This window comes from Mugil cephalus, chromosome 9, assembly GCF_022458985.1.
Source record: "Mugil cephalus isolate CIBA_MC_2020 chromosome 9, CIBA_Mcephalus_1.1, whole genome shotgun sequence".
NCBI lineage: Eukaryota > Metazoa > Chordata > Actinopteri > Mugiliformes > Mugilidae > Mugil > Mugil cephalus.
This window is the reverse complement of record NC_061778.1, coordinates 18658863-18676637: the sequence shown is the minus strand read 5'-3', so window position 1 is coordinate 18676637 and position 17775 is coordinate 18658863. Positions and strand designations below refer to the sequence as shown.

Genomic DNA, 17775 nt, shown 5'->3' with positions numbered 1-17775 from the left:
GTATGGTTTCATTTCTTTCTGTCTCTCCCTCGCTCTCTCCAGACTACGGCATATGTTATATTGTCCTGTGTTTACACCAGTTGTGACGCCCAGTTTATTTGTTTCACCAGTGGTGTTTGATGCAAGCGTTGAACTAAGCTGTCACTGGCTTTTACACTGAAAGTCTGAACCGTAAGTTGTTGGTGGTTGACGCAACTTGACGTCCGTACGTCACATGATATTCTATTGAGTAGTTAATAGAAGAAACGATAGAGAGCTATAGCGACTGGACATGGTAACTAGTCGGGACTTTAACTGAATTATAAAGAGACGGGTAGTTTAATATGTAGAGTTTATAACGTTGCTGTTTTTATTTCATTTTTTATAATGGAAGCACTTGCTTCCTGCTTTGCTAGGTAGCTAGGTAAAGTGAGTTTTACGCGGTTGGAAATCAGGACGAGTCATTGATAACCACTTCATCTCAAACACCGGAAACTTTTATTGACGTGTTTGGACACGTTCGGCGATAAAGCCGGCATCTGGAGCTGTGGTGACAGCTCGCCGCGACTTTATTCGTGGCACTTTACGAAGTGGCGAAGCTTCTGCGGCGGCAGGTTTCACTATGACAGAGCGGACCCCTCTCCTCCACTACCGCCTCTCCACCAGCGTCAATGAGTCCGAGCAGCGGCCGCCTCCGGCCGGGCAGGCCCGAGGGGAGAAGCCGGCGGGCAGCCCCAGGCAGAGGTCCGCTCAGGAGCCCAAGAAGCTCAACATCTTCTTCGGGGTGGTTATCCCCACCTTGCTGTCTATGTTCAGCGTGGTGGTGTTTCTCAGAATAGGTGAGTGCTGACACTGACCGCTTAAATCTGTGCAGAGATGCGCCAAACCTCAGGATTCAGAGAGTTTAAGGTTGCCTTATGTGTGGTTGGCTATGTGAGAAGAAATTTAGATGTTTGTGGACATTTTCTGAATTCAACACGAATCCAACACATATGACCTGTGTCATTTAAAATCTAAATAAATAAATAAAGCTTTTTTTTTTTTTTTTTTTTTTTTACTGAATAGCAACTCTGATAGTGACCAATTTAGACTCTCCCAATTTAGACTGTTCCCTTTAATTAAATTGTGCTGTGAGGAATCTGGTCAACATCGCTTTTGATTTCCTCAGTTCATCATCATCCTGAAAAACTAGCTTTAGAGTGAAATTAGCTTTTGATTACACATGAACTTTTAAGATTTTGGAGAGTCACTTAAAGTTGTGGCCACTGTTGTCCCTGACGTCTGACAGCTTTGCAGTACCAGCAAGTCAAGTGCAGCCTACAGTATGTTGACGTATTTTATTATCTCTATTATAATGTGTCAGTTAAATGAGTGTAAATAAATGAACAGATTTTTGCACACACAGTCTTGCGTGTCTTATGGCAGTAGTGGGAATTCCTCCGGTCAGCAAGTGAGGGATGGTGTAAACTCGCTCATCTCTACACTTTGGGTCGTAAGTTCCTGCGGCCTTAGGTTCCTGTCTTTCAGTGAGCATCAGGAGGGTAAAAGTTCTGCTCTCCTTGTAATCGAGGCTAGTGATCATAACATGTCATGTAATCCCCAGGGTGTCCGAGCCGGAGGAAGAGGCCGCGGTGCACGTCAAGCATTCAAACCAGCTCGTTTCACTCAGTTCCGTCGTCCCGCCTCTTTTCTTTTTGTTATTTGGGTGTTGAGCTTATATTTCTCGTTGACCTTTAACATCCAAGTTTGTACTGTAGCTCTTTTTCGCTTCCCACCAACCCCCACCCCCTCACCACCACCCCCCACACCTCCCCTAGTCTCGTGAGATGTCAGCTGCTGTGCAGTCAACACACACGCATGCACACACACATGGACACACACTGGCACACATAGTAGCCGCCTGTGCGCTGTTCTCACATGTTTACATGTTAGTCTGCACAGGAACTAAGACGAGTTTCACTGTGGATGTGAAACTGCTGTAAATAAATCAGCCATAATAACTGAAATAAAATATTTCAGACAGTTGTGTGTTGTTGGGCAGCACTTCAAATTAAGTTAAGTTTCTGTAACTTGCGAATTTGCTTGGAAATGACCTTAATGCTAAAACAAACTTGCGTTTTAATGCAGTTCCACGTCTGTTAACAGCTCTTATTTTGGTAGCGGCAGTTTGTAGTCATGTTACATCAGTAGCAGTGCAGAAATATACGGCGTACGGTCAAAGTTCACATTAGTAGAAAGTGTAGATGATGTGGAAAATGCATGGCTGACTCATTGCCGCGTGACCATAATATTTTGTCTCGCGCACATATGTGACTTTTGAAGGTGTGAACGTATTCAAATTATAACGGTTACATTTGATAAATCAGGAACTAGTTACTTTCTAGTTGAGATAATGCAAACCCAATGTGTCACAACTATACTCGCTGTACTTCCCATAAAATGTTGAAAGATTTTCCACGTGGAAGTTGGATAATTTTAAACCATGTGAACCAGTTTTCACTTTGACATGAGTTGAAATGTTCCGATTAGCCACAGTGAGCGGTGACAGACACTCGTTTTCGCTTTCCTAAAGGGCTTTCACCACGGATTCACCGTAAACTAAAACCAGGCACGAATTCATCTCTGCATCACAAGCTTACTTGATAATAGTGACACTTTGTGTTGATGCTCTTTGCCACTTTGAATGCCAACATCCTCTGGTCTGTGTGTGACATGTGTTTACGAGTTTAACTTCCTCACTTCTGCTTTCAACCAGCTGATCAACCAGAGCTTTTTGTTTTTACCTGACTAGGGTTTGTCGTGGGACATGCTGGACTGTACCAAACTATTGCCATGTTCCTGGTTGCCTACTTAATCATCAGTATGACCGTGCTGTCAGTCTGCGCCATCTCCACCAACGGAGCCTTGGATGCCGGGGGAGCCTACTGTATCCTTTTCACGCATTGGCCGTCACGTGACAGTCAGCATGCCAATAAAAAGCTGTCAGTGGTCGAGGTATCAAGAGAGCATGCATGTTAAACAAAAGCTCTTTCTCCGCTGCAGACCTTTCGCAGTCGTCACCTTTGTCTTCCTGCTTATTCCGAGTATGTTCTCCCGGGTAGGTGCTTGTGACTGGCCCTGAGAAACATGCTGGATGCCAATTAGAAGGGGGCGTTGCTCTGAACGCTCACATTGTTCTAGAGCTTGGGAAAATCTTAATGTGACAGTTCCAATTTTTTCATTCCTTCTTACCAGTCCTAATTGTGATCTGAGTCCATTGGTAAATGACCTGGTGTTAGTATACCTCTTTTCTACCTAGTGGTACTCAAACATTTTACACACATCACATGACACTTAGCTCCGTTCTTTCACATAAGCGCGCACACATTGACGCTGATAGCGCAGCATCGGGAGCAACTCGGGTTCAGTGTTTTGCTCAAGGGAACTTTGTCATGTGGTCCTTGTCCTGGGGATAGAGTCACTAAACCCCTGGTTTGTGGATGACCCGCTGCCTCTACACTATCTTAACATCTTGGGTAACATCTTAATTGGATTTCACATTTTCAAATCTTTTCACTAACTGTTTAATCCAGAAGGAAGTTGGCGAAATGTAAATGTAAAAAAGTACAGAGCTGCTGTGGCTCTGGCTGAAGAGTTCCAAACTATTTCCAGAACTAAACGTTTGGTTTACATTTATACTGGGATAGTTTGTTCCGGTGTTTAATGTTTGCAACTTTGAATTACCCAGAACAAACATATGTCCATCTTAACAAGGCCCTGATTTTGCTTTGACTTGTTTATCAGCTTTTTACATACATTCATACATACAGACACCCTCACAGTGACTCATCACAGGAAGCATTTGCTTTTTAATTCAAGTTTTCAAGCCATGCAAACCACAAAAATCTTTTTGAACATGTGATTCCAGTTTCATTTTCAGAGAGCTATGAATGCTACGATGAGTCAGATCAAGCACCAACAGAGGAGGGAGGGAGGTGGAGATTAGCTTAGCATGAAAAGCGAAAGCAGCTAGCCTAGCCTGAGTTCACAAGTAAAAGAAAAGCCTTTGTTACTAATACATTTCTGGACAGCTTGCTAGCCCTTTTTTCCCCTTCTCTCCCATTTTTCCAGTTCTTTATGCCAACCTAAACTAACTGTCTTCTGCCTGGAGACTCATATACCAAAGTGACAGTCTGGTCTTGTCATTCTTTTCTCATGAAAGAGGAACAGAAAGAGTTTCTAAAAAGAAATGATCAGGTGTTACTGGATGTCTTAAATAATTAAATGGTGTTTCCCTTTCCAATAGAAATACAAACACACAGGTTTTTTACAGTGTGTCCAACAAATCTACTGTACTTTGCCTTAACTCGTGTCACTCAGACATGATCAGCCGTGCGTTGGGTCCAGAGTTTGGAGGCAGCATTGGCATCATGTTCTTCCTGGCTAATGTGTGCGGCTGTGCTCTCCTCGTGCTGGGTCTGGTTGAAGCCATTTTGGACACATTTGGAGTACCAGAAGGTGAACTTAACTTTTCCAGATTATAAAATACCAGCATATCAGTATTATTTTGAATGTGTGGTCTTAAATGTGTCACCGTGAGTTTTTGTCACGAGCGTCCTGGAATATCCTGGGATTTGGAGCAGTGGTTTGTAGTAGTTGGTGTATGTTTAATTTACAACACAGGACAACACACTGCATGTGGTGATTTACTATAAATGACAGGAACAATGCGACCCCCATGTCTGTAGAGGCGGCGTGAAGCTACATCCAGCGTTTGCTTTGCTTAAATTAGTCTTTCATTATTTATCGAGCGAAATCTAAAGTTGATTAGAAGCTGTAGACGTCTGGCTGGAGGACGGTTTTAGAGTCATGCTATCTCTTTCTATGTTTTCAGTGCTAAACTATGCTAAGGCCTCACTCTTTCCCAAAGCCAATTGCTTTCTAAATGAAATGAAATGTGCAGAGCATAATTAAATCTGAGGTCAAATATTTTAAGTCAGAGAGACATAGCTATGGAAAGTGATGAGAATCAACATGAATTAATTCCGAAACTGCTTATCCTGCTCCTGTATACTGAATAGATCTAATGTGTGAATATAAAGAGAGAGAACAAGATTAAAGGGGTTTCTTGTTGCAGGACCTGCTAGAAATGTTTAAATATTTAGTCTTGAACTCGAGCCTGACAAATATTCAAGAAGAACATTATTAGGAGCTCTCTCAATCTCATCTTCTTCCTAGACGGGAGCGCAGCCACTTCTCATTACCAGATCCTGCCTTCGGGCTACTGGTGGGCTCTGCTTTACGGCACCGGCGTCGCCTTGGTTTGCCTGTTGGTGTGCATGGTGGGAGCCGCCATCTACGCCAAGGCCACCTTCATCATCTTCCTGGTGGTCATGATTGTCCTGGCTACCGTCTTCATCAGCTTCTTTGCCGTGCACCCTCGGAACGTCGTTCTGCCCAGCGCCGCTGCCCTCCACCCGCAACCCAACATAACAACGGCCAACTTCACCGGCTTCAAGTTGGACACGCTGCTCAATAACCTGGGGGGTAAGGTCGAAGAATGATGGGCCAAAGTTGTCTGTTGAGTCATGTTCGTACCAAGCATGTTTGGCCTTCGGTGTGTTTGATCCTTGATGTTTCTCTGGTTTACATCAGGCATTAAGCATTATTTTCTTAGTCTGTGGAGGTTCTCAGTCACCCAGGACACGGTAATCCAAAAGACTCGTAGACTTTTGAGAAGCCATTTCGCTGTTCATCCGAGTAGCTTCTTCAACGTCTTCTCAAAACTCTACAAATCCAGTTACTTTTTTAGACGCCTTTTACATTATTTTCTATGTTATGGGCCAAACTATTTTATACTGTGTTTAAAAAGGCTCTTATTATGGCCATTTATTTGCAAGCCCTGGTTCACTTGTAAAGGTCAACCCAAGTGACTCAAACATGAAGAAATGATACCATTGTGCATTTTGATTTGGACACATTCTGCAGATTTGTCGTACTGCCACTTTATCACCCTGTATGACCCTTATTTTTTTTCAGTTGCTAGGACTTTGGGAGTGTCCCTGTAATGACTTGTCTCGAGGAAGTCACCAATAAGTTGTCATGCACATAGTGCATGCTCATAGTGCCGCACTGTCTCGTGCTTGCTCTTGGTTTTATTCAAATTTCAAACAATTGAAATTCATTGCCCATCTGTACACCAAATGTGAACAATACACCAGCTTCCTTCACACAGGGAAATAACTTTTAGCAGACTAGTTCCATAAAATAATCAAATTGTCACGACAGTAGAAAAAAAAATGAATCACCGTCAAAAATTAATTCACAATTGTTGTATTTCTTCCTATATGACCTTAGCTGACTTTGTGCAGGTTTTGACACCAACCACAGCAAGAAAGACCCCCCCCCCCACTAGCTTACTGGCCAGTAAGAGCTTTCCCCTCTTGTTGACCGTGTGCCCCCCTTTTCCTGTAAGCACATAATCGTATTTTTGCGCTGCTGGCAGGAACTGATGTTTTGATTGATCTGTAATTAGATGACGTTCATTCTCTCCGGATCCTAATGTCTGCAGAAAACCAACCAAGCACACCGCTCTGACTGTAGGGATTTATATCCGAGCACATGATTACTGAGCTAATTGCTGTGACTCAGTCACGCTCACGTGAAAACTATTACACGCGCACATTCTGCTGCGTGTAAGGCACACAAACACTAACTCGTGTTTCTAAATTTGAAAGGGCCGTCAATTGAAATAATGCATTCGCTGGCCAGTTACCCCAACCTTTCCAAATAAGCCCTCACAAAGTAAAAACCACACACGTTAATCATTGTTATAATCCCGACCTGACTAAATACAAAAATAAGCACACACAGTAAGAAGAATTATAGAAGTAAAACTTGGAGCTCTGATTTGAATGCCAATATTTTAGAGTCAAGAAAAATGAAATCAGTGTTTCTTGGACATGTCCACCACGATCCATGCCACAGAGGTTTGAAAACGGTTGACATGAACCTCACGGTCGCTCGCATGAAACCTCATCAGTGAACATTTGTTTTCTTGGTGCGTTGTCCCATCGAGAAGACGGAAAGTGATCCTCTGCCAGGTCAAAGCTGCAAAGCAGACTTGAATAAGTCTGCGTAAACAATGCAAACAACAGAGAAACAATTGCAAGGAACGTTTTCCCTTGCGGCGTGCGAGCAGGTTCAGAGGACCGTGTGTTACCACACCGAACTGAACTTTCTCTCAGAGGGGTCGTGATGATGATGATGGAAGCGCAACTGGAGTGACTTATCTGCTCTGTCTTCCTGCAGCCGGCTACGCTCAAGATTACACGACAGGAAACATGATGACCTTCGCCACCGTCTTCGCCGTCATGTTCAACGGCTGCACCGGCATCATGGCCGGTTCCAACATGTCAGGTAGGCGAGGGGAGGTTGTGCTTGTGCGCGTCCGTGTGAACTGTGCAGGAACATGCGGTTTAATGTGTGCTGCCCGCCAGGCGACCTGAAGAACCCCAGCTACTCCATCCCACGCGGCACCATCACGGCCGTCATCTTCACCTACATCATCTACAACCTGCTCAGCGTGATGGTGGCCTGTACTTGCGAACGGTACGTGACACATTTCTACTACTTTCTACTTCTGCCTTAATATCTACAAACAAACAAAAGGCAGCGAAGTGACTGATAATTGACCATCAGTCCACACACATACGAACAAGGTAATTAAAGTTACTAGTGCTAATGCGGCCCCGTGGTTATAGATGCTGCTGTTTTGTGTTTTCAGTAGATGAAATCCGATACTTGGAGGCTATGAGATAATGCAGACGGGGTTCATTTTCTGCATCACCAAACTAAACCGGGGCGTCAGAGGAGGCTGGTTTCAAAACCATTAATTCTGAAGTTGTGGTATCTGACGCCAAGTGTCAGTTAATCTAACTGAACCACTGCAGCATGTGTGAATTAACGCGGACAGAATAATGAAAGCTCACTACTGTGCACTTTGTGTGACTCTGGACAACAATTAACACATCTTTTATATGTTGTTTGTGGGTTTATGCGCTTTTTTGTTATTATTATAGAATAATGCAGCTAAAGCACTTCTTTTATAGAAGTCGCAGAAGCAGCTGGGTCAGACTATAGCTGTCGGTGGTTATTCATTTGTGGTTTACAGAGGACAGGAAACACTAAACAGTTATAGTTTAAAGAAGTTCTCTCATAGTTTTAACACTGATGACCAAAGGATTTTCAAAATCTTGCCATTTAAGTTTCACCGTTAAAACACAGGGCGCTGCCATTGCCGTTGTGTCGCTGGACGTGACGTCATTGGATTGGTTCGCTCAGTTTGTGGTCGCACAGTAATTACATGTACACTGAAAACTGACAGGGAACGAGGAGCAGATTACAAAACGAATGAAAGGAGGCATCTCCTGCATTGCTCCTGGATGATAACATGAGTTTTATAAAGTTAAAGACTGGGAGAAACCTGTACATTTCCATCATTTACCACTGACACCACAACCTGTTCTAGCTGTGCTCTAAAACAAGAATCTTTAATTTGCATTTTTCGCTGTTGGATCTTAAGAAGGTTCTAAGTTGAGCTTCAAAATTAAAAAAAGAAATGGGAGCAAGAGACCAAAAAATCTGAGCAGGGAATTTATTGAATACAACAATTTACCTGAAATAAGCTGTTCATTCATCAGCTCATCAAAGGTTTAAAGCCCTATTCACACGGGACTAGTTTTACCTTCGGACCATCTGTAATTTGTAATAATCACGGAGGTCGTCTATGATCTTAATCCCGTGTGAATCGCCCGTGTCCGTGATTTGTAATTTAAAAATGACACTGCAGATGACCTACGTCGTAACACAGAGGTCCTCTGATAATAATCCAGTGCAGATCGATATCTGTGGTGTCTGGGAGCTTTTTTGAGACTTTTATTTGATTTGCTGCTTTTTTTCTGCCGCTTGTCTCTTAAGAATTATAAAGGGTGTGCTAAAATTCAAAGTTTGAACAGATGTTGGAGCACAAATCGAGATGTTGCTGAACTATTAACTTTAGACGGATGAAATCATTAAATCAACCGTCTATAAAGACGGGTCTGATTTAAATGCCGCCAGGTCATTAGTGATTTCTTCCCCAGGATAAATAGTATCAAAAATATCTTTTTGTCATGCATTCTAATTTGCAAAGAAATGAAAGCTGAATGTGACAGGCAGTGGAATGAGGCAGGAAGTAGCAGACCCATAACAACGGAGTTTGTTTGCGACGGTAACTTTTTTAACACTTGTCTTTTGAGCTATGGTCTTAAACTTTTGACCATCTGACCAGCCACCATGAAGTATCACCGATACTCTCCTCCCTGCCATCAACGTCCGGAGCCGCTGAATCTCCTTCATCCAAAAATGGGTCTGGCAGCCCTCCTTCTAGTCAGTGGCTCAGACGTGTGTGACATTGGGTTGGTTGAGAGAAAAATCTCCCTTTCTGCCTCGTCCTCTGACAGGTTTTAAACAGCGTCTTCTTCAATTGCGGCCAAAGCAACAAACCCGTCCAATGACGTGGAGAGCGACGTAAAATAAAGATGGCGGAGAGCACGATCCGAAACGGTTCAGATGTGCATTTTAAAAGCCGATTTTCTTTAAAACTTTGTTAACTTGTTAACAGTGGCTTCGTGTTAGCGCGCAGTTAACACTGTCAAGGACCACTTTGATGTCTGTGTCAACTGAAGCAGCTCATTCTTGATGTAGCTCTCGGTATTTGCTTGTTTCTGTTTATCTGCCCAGCCTGCGCTGCTCCCTGACCATCTTCTTCTATCAGTCTTTTGCTGAGTGCCAGACTTCAGTATTGATATAACTCTAAAGCGAGTGTTGCCGAGGTGCTAAACTGACACGACAGGGCTATGAAAGAGCATTTGAGATCAATACTGCCATCATTTATCCCGCCGCATCTGCCAACCACACACACTTATTGGTGATGAGAAGTTTCTCAGCATGCTTTCTCTTCTCCTGCAATTATTAATTTTCCTCTAGAACTGTGCGTATTACCTGCGTTTAGCGCGTTTGTAGATGTTTTTCAGGTTACTGTGGAAGTGGGATCACATCAGCATTGGGCCCCCACTCACATGACACAACAAAGAGGCTCCCTCACATGACCCATGAGGGCGCGTATGAGGCTTTGGTCACGCTTGGGATTAAAGCTTTGCTAAGTCTCTTGTGATAAGACATCCATACATCTTAACCCGTTTGTTGGTGTTCTGGTCACATCGGTGTCGCAGGTTCAGCAGTGACTCCTACCCAGAGCTGCTTGTACCCCAGGGAGAACTTGTTGACGCGCTGAGACAGGTTAATACGCGTCGCCATTAAGGGCTTATGAGAAAGAGTTGGCAAGCGAGCAAAGACATCAATAGGTGGATAAAAGCAGAGCTATAGTGGTTGGAATGCAATTCAAATTTCAAAACTGTTGACATAGGGAGGATCAAGTAGGATAATAAATGGTTGAAATGGAAACAATAATTGCTACATATTGTTACAATAAACTGTTTAAGCTGGAGCTAAAGTTAAGGGGTTGATTTTTGACTAAGAGTAATGTACATATTATTGCATTAGATGACTAGTTACTTGAAATAATTAAAAGAAAATACCTGAAAGTATTGGAGAAGATGTGCATTTTAAAATCTTCTCCAGTACTCTTGGCTATTTGTTTAAATTGTTAATTATTACAGCTGTTTTGTTGTACTTTAATCATGTAATCTAACCATTTGTACATAACTTTTAGCCAAAAGTAGCAAATAAAAAAATCAATAGCTAAAAAATGATATTTAATAATAATAATATTTAAACATATGTTTTTCCTGAAATGGATGAAATAGGAAACTGTCAAATAAATGATGAGTGAATCATAAATAAATAAATAAATAAATAAATGGTGAAAGCATTAACTGCAAGTAACAGACATAAGTACATATTTGGAAAAGCGCAGTGGATTAATTGCAGACTGACCGATCTTTCTCGATGTTAAGGAATTTTAAATCTGGCTGAGATCACCCATTGATTTTCTTTTAGGAAAAAAAAAACAAATGCACATAGCCATATGAATGGATCAGCTGTTTGTTTCCTTGCATGTAAAGGCTTGTAGGTTTGCATGTAGGTAAACATCCAGTGATGTGAGAAGTTTCAGTGACAGACACATGTAGGCAGCAAAGCAACAAGTTGTTCAGAGAAGTGTTTAAACAGTGTTGTCTGTAAAGTTGGAGTAGAATCTCTAGTCAGAATTATTTCAGGTAGCTAGCTAGTTACAGATTCACAGTTAAAATAATGGATTAATAGTTGAAATGTCCAGCTTCTGCCAGTGAAGCGGTGGCAGCACAAATGCAACTTTGACAAAACTGCCGTAAACGGTCTGGTTTTGTAGAGTTATTACAGTTAACCAGTGTAAAAGAGAGTTTTTGTGACACGTTCACATCATGGTGCTGAGAAAAGTTCTCACGACAGGGCGGGTAACAACTTGCAGAGAGGGTGTGGGGTTTGGTTTAAATGCAAATTCAAATTAGTCAAATTATAATAGTGCAAAGGTGATGATTGAGCTGATACTGCACATAGTCTCTGATGTCCAATCTTTAGCTGTGTGCTTCTGTCACCAGTCACCAGTCATATGATTTAAAGCAGAATAGTAAAAGGAACAGAGAGTTAGGCTGGAAAGTGAAACATCAAGTTCCTCATTCCACAGCACTGCAGACTGTTTTTTCAGTTGTTTTGTACTTGGCACATTTCTTCTTGTCTTATCTGCTGTTTCCTCAGGTTCCATTGGTTTATTGAGGCTGAGCAGAACTGAACTGATAGGGAGTGTTAATTTTCTGCAGAAAATGTCCAATCATTTCTCAGGAGCAGCAGAAAATTCTGACCTTGAAGGTAATTCCTCGTTGGTTCCTGTCCCTTTCAAGACAAGTAGCTCATTAAGCCTTCAACAAGTTGTTTTCATGACTCGTAGATGTGTGTTAGTTTTGGCTCAGCATAGCAAAGCCTGGAAATTATTGTTGGCACACCCGTCAGTATAAATCTGAGCCTTCAAACCAACAATGCCTTCATTGACTATCTTACAGTCACTATGAGGAAATGATAAGTGAGCCAGCAGTGATAGTGGGAGGGCCCACTGATCAACAGGGGTTTCAATGTCCACTCGCCAACTGTTTACACAGTTCCATAAAAATATGACCAACAGTACCTACAGTGCATCATAAAACTTCAAGTCTTATCTGTTTTTCAGCCCTGGACGGATCTAGAATTGAGGGAAAACATCTCAGGCTTTTGTGACAACTTCCCGGCAACGTTGTCATACAAATACAATCAACCAGCTTGACGAATGGCACGATCACGAGGTTGTTCAACTCGTTCTTTTTTTTGCTAACTCTAATTACGCACAATTTGCCAGTCGAGGATGTTGTTAGCGGGGGCCTTTTGCTACTTTGGATCAAAGGCCGGGGCATGTGTGGATCAGGCTCGTTCCAGTGGATCCCACAGATACTTGATGAGTTTGGGATCTTGGGAATTTGGATTCAATTTGTTTCCGAGCAGAAGATGGGATTGTCACAAGATGGTCAATGTTATTTTCTTCTCCTGTCAGTGGTTTTAATGTTGTGGCCGATTGGTGTACATCACCGTCACCACAGGGCCACATGTCAGGAAATCCCTCACTGAAAACAGCACTTTAGTCTCATGACTATTGGTTGTTTTTTATTGGACAGGGTTGACTGGTATCTATTTATTTTATGAGAGAGATTTTTTTGATTTGACTGGAAGACTTCAATATTTTTTTTTTCTATTTATATCTTTTATTTATGTCTTTTATACAGCACTTTGGTTCAATTGGTGGTTTTCTTAACTCGCTTTCTAAATATAAATAAAACCGGACTGGTTTGTGTGGGATACTCTGACCCTTCACTTTAACACGTTTTATGGGAGCGTGCGTTTTTGTGCGTTAATCACTTCACATCGACTGGTGTAAAAACAGTTAGCGGATAATTTATAATGCAGCATGTCATTGCCGTAATTATATCTAATGATGAAACAGACGCACGCAAATAAATGTCCTCATTATGCTCTCAAACAGACTGGATTTGATTAAAATGTGTATAAATCCAGTGTCTCTTAGCTGAATCCCATGGCTTTCATCAGCACACAGAGCGTACTCAGAGCCGTCTTTTATGTAGAAATGCTTAATAAATGTGCGCCGAAGCCATAATTCTGTATAATACGTTCTTATTGTTTCATAACAAATCGCTGATAGTATGATTGCTTCTACAGCGGTTGTGGCATAAGAACTGATCGTACTTTCAGCTTCACTGGGGGAGTTATAGTTTTCTAAAGCACAGGAAAAAAAAAAAAAAAAATGCTGACAAATGTCCGTATATGATAATTTCAAAAATCACCAGTATTACTCATGGCGCAAGGAAACCAGCGCAGCCGTGTTGAGAAATTATTGTGACAGTTACTCATGTCTCATATGGAGATGAACTGCATCTCAGATGGGTTAGAAACCATTTATTAAATGCTGCGTATGAAAGATAAATGGAGGGATTTACGTGGAGTAGTTGTGGAAAAATGTGAAAAAGTTGAGGCCCTCCGGGTTTCAGGAAAATTGAGCAAATTGAGCTTCGACTGATGGCTCGATAATAAAAGCAAAAGTCAAAAAAAAAAAAAAAAAACAGTGCTTGCTGTTGCACCCGTTGGCCAAAGTGTGGCAGTCACGCTCTCTCTACAAACACCGCCGCTCCCGTTTAAAGTGGCAAACTAACCTTTACCTAAAGTTCCACTAAATTATTACCTTCTGCAAATCGTAGTTCTGCATCGCAGGAGCTAAGATTGAGAGTTTCTAAAAGTGAGTGTCTGGGAGGTGGGAGAACGGCCCTTGAAAATGATTGTGCAGCGCCGCGAGGGCATCTCCTCATCCTCATAACACAGCACCTGAGTCCGTGTTTGCGTGCGCCAGTGTCACCACATCTTGTCTCGCTCAGGCGCGCGCCGTTCTCAACATCTCCCCATTATAACAAAGGATGGTATTTAACCCAGAGCAGTCAACGAGATCACACTTGACTGCAGCACGAGCTACAACAACCAGTTCTTTTCTACTTTTCTGTAATTCCCAGTACGTGGAGGTCGGGCTGAATAGGGAATTCTTTGAGAATCGTAGCGTATTTATCTGTCATTTTCAGGCAGGGAAAATGGGGAGATTGATTTTTTTCTTTTCTTTTCCTTTCTTTTTTCTTTTTTTTTTAGTAATAGCTCACTATTCAGAAATATCAGGGCTCACGCCTTCAAATGACCCAGCTAAGCAAAGCCACTTTGTGACGAAACACTGTGGATTTTTTATTTTTATTTTTTTTACACCCTCTCTGTCTGTGGTGGAGTGGGAACTTCGCAGATAAACGGGTGAAGTGTACGTATTTGTTTTGTTAACAGCCGCACGGGCGCATCCTCCGCCTCGCCGCGACGAGAAAATGAAGCTCATTTGGATGTGAAAGCCGTGCGGCCGGTTTCCAGGTCACTGTTAATAGAGCGGCCACATATTTTGTCTGTTTTCAGATTATCGCTGATGATATGCCAGCATGGTAAGAGGGCCAGCGATGATGGCCGTGAAGGCTGAGGGGAGGTGAGATAGAGGAGAATCTATTAACCTCATGTGACCGGCCAGCCAGCCATGACAGATTGCCCTGTCGCTACTTTATCAAGCTCTGTTGGTAGCATGTGTGCATGCGTGTCTCCGTCATTCCAGTTATTTTTTTGTATTAATTTTTTTAACTGGTTTCATGGCGGAGATTATTAACCGGTTTAACTGTTTTAGTTTCTGTCTTTCCTTGATTGACGTCCTCGTGTGTATGAGCGCTGCGTGTTTTTCCTGCAGTATTGTGCATCACTGACCTGTGGGCTAATCTGCCCCGTGCTACAGAAGCTTTTCTATTAAGAACTGACTTGATAATTATATTAATTTGAATGTGCCGGGCCTCCTTTTGTGGCGCTATCTCTGACATGCAGCTTTGTGCATGTGTGTGCAATCTTCGCACCTCCCCCCAATGTGTCTCTCATCTCTCTTCTACCGCCACTACACACACACTGGGCCCGATTCTTCTCCCTTTTCCAGAAAACCCACATCTTTTGCACGTTGCTTTGCTCTTTTCTTTCTTTTTTCTTCCCATTCCTCCCCAGAAAACATGTATTTCTGTTGTGCCTTTTGGCTTCGCCCGGGTTTGTTTTTAAATTCTGTATTTCCTTCGTCCCCTTATCGCTCTGGTTTTTTACTTATTGAACATATTCTTCTTGCCTCTGCTCCTTCTGTCTGAAAGATCTCCTCACAGAACTCAGAAGCAGTTCCAAGAATTCAGGACCTTTACCTCTTGTTCCATCTGGAAATGAAGTTCTAGGATGTATTTCCTGTCCCAGCTAAAAATCTTTATAAGCTTCAACTTTGTAAGAGTTTGAAGGGTTAAATACGTGGATACCAGCATTCATATTGGACTCAAAGATGATCTCCTGACTAGATAGAATTTCCTTTGTGGATATACACCAATCAGCCACAACATTAAAACCACTGACAGGTGAAGTAAATAACATCGACCATCTTGCGACAATTCAATGTTCTGTTGTGAAACTTTTGAACCTGGCATTCATGTGGATGTTACTAAGACATGTACCACCCACCTAGACCAGACCAGACACCCCCACCCCATAACAATGACACTCCTTGATGGCAGCAGCCATCCCCAGCAGGATGCAGCCTGACACAGACACACACACATAGACAGTTTAGGAACAACTCAAAAATGATGACATCTGTGTGAATAAATGACCAGCCTGATCCACAGAGGTCATTCTCTGATGAGTCACAACTGTCTGAGAGACCTACACAATATTAGGAAGGTGGTCATAATGTTATGCCTGATTATATCAAAAGACCAGAATGAGACCAGAGTGTAGCAATAGTCTAGACAGGCCATAGAGTCGAGCTCAGATTTCATTAAATGTGCGTTCTTTAAAGCCGCTTTAGTCTCGCTACTCTTGCTGTTTCTCAGCAAACCACTTTCCAATTCCAGCCGGGGTCAGCTCCTCCTTTTATGCCGCTTGTTTTCTCGTTGTCATTGCTCTGCCACCGGCGCCTGCTTTGCTCTGTATCTGTATCTGGCGCTGCCAAAAGGAAAGGAAGTCAGAAAAGTTGTTTGACTAAAGTGGTTCTGACTGAACTGCCGTTACACTGAATCACTGTCACCTCCTTATTAGGGAGTTTCTAGGTAAACATTAGCAGGCTCGTGATTGTTTTTGTAGTATATGAACTTTTTTTTTTTATCATCCTAGTCAAGTACTACTATATTTATCTGCCGAAGAGCACATTCGGCTTCGATTTTAAGCTTAGAGCCAATATAGTAGGTGTAGGATTTAAAGGTCTTGGCATACGTGCCCCGCAGCAGAGGAAGCAAAAAAGACACTTTAACAGGCAGCGTTATTCAGCAGAGGGACTGTCTTTTTATCCCTCTCCATCTCTCCAGCATTTCCTCTCATTCTTAGGGTTTCTCCTCCTCCTTGTTCAGGCTCTAGTTACTGAGAGGCAACAAGTCCAGCATCCCTACTCTCCATCCCTTTCTCTGGCACTATCACCCCATGGCAGCCTCCTTGGCTTCCGTTTCTTCCTCCTCTCCCCGTGTATCATCCATCCATTCATTCATCCATCCATCCGTCCACACTTCCTCCTTTTGTCATTCATCTCCTATCTCTCCGCTGCAGAGATTCCAGTCACTTTCACCTTCTGTTTTCTGTTTCTTACCTCCGTCTTGGCTTGTTTTTCAGGAGGTGCATGCGTGTGCGTGGCGGGGGCGGTGGGGGCCTTGTGGTTAAAACAATAGCAGTAACACGTGCCAACATGTTTTCCCTGAATGAAAAGCTCAGTGATTGCAGCGAGATGGACACGGAGAGCTTCAGACCCGGGAGAGAAAGTGAGGATTTAGGTGGAAGAGAGGTTTGGATGCTGCGCTCCGCGTTTTAAATGTGTTGTCAGGCTCATGGTCCGTGACAGATAAGGAGCAGTCTATAATAATTGACTGATACCTCACCTGCTGTTTGTGAGACGCACTGAACTGAATTCTTATTCCTCCTACTGATCAGATTACACCCAAGCACTAAGAGTAGCCCTGTCAGACAATAAGAGAAAATCTCAGTATTTACCAACAGAAGTAGAACAGATCAAGATTTTACTAAAGTAAAATAACCATTTATCAGGGGGAGAGAATAATCACAGGGTGTCGCTTTTCACACAGTGAGCAGTTCAGTTCAATTCACTTTTGTTCATATGGTGTAAATAACAATCCAAATGGTTATTGACGTGTTGGAGAAACTAGTGGCTGAATCTCCCAGAGTGAGCGCTAAAACAAATAATTTGAGCCTGCATTCAGAGCCTTCATTGTAGTAAAGCTTAATGGGATACAGTGTGCTCATTAAGTCACTGTTACGAGCATAAACAAGTCAGTTTAGTGACAATAACCATAAGTGGCTTATGTTTATTGATATTTAGTGTTGGGTATCATAAGCAGGTGGGAGAGTTATGGGCGGTTTAGGCTTCTGCGTTAATTTGACAGTCTACGCAGACCCTGACGCCGTAGCCTGACGTGTACATCCCCATAAATGTAACTACCAGTCACGGTGGCGCAGAGCCCTGATTGGTCTGCTTGGTAGTAGCGGCTGCTTCTCCAAGTTTCTATTCCAATGACCAAAGAGGTTCAGAGCGTTTGTATGACTCCACTTTAGTGACATTTTGGCAAAAGTTTGAGCCGCCGTTGT

General features: G+C 42.6%; 1 protein-coding gene across 1 annotated transcript in view; it reads left to right on the top strand.

The window, feature by feature from the left end:
- Positions 1-249: 249 nt before the first annotated feature.
- Positions 250-17775, top strand: part of zgc:153039 (uncharacterized protein LOC767698 homolog) — a 64213-nt gene continuing 46687 nt past the window's right edge. The window contains exons 1-6 of the mRNA XM_047594271.1: positions 250-818; positions 2771-2905; positions 4339-4476; positions 5197-5505; positions 7270-7377; positions 7458-7569. Of these exons, the coding sequence (XP_047450227.1) occupies positions 602-818; positions 2771-2905; positions 4339-4476; positions 5197-5505; positions 7270-7377; positions 7458-7569 (1019 nt within the window). The 5' untranslated portion in view covers positions 250-601. The remainder of the gene's footprint in view (positions 819-2770; positions 2906-4338; positions 4477-5196; positions 5506-7269; positions 7378-7457; positions 7570-17775) is intronic.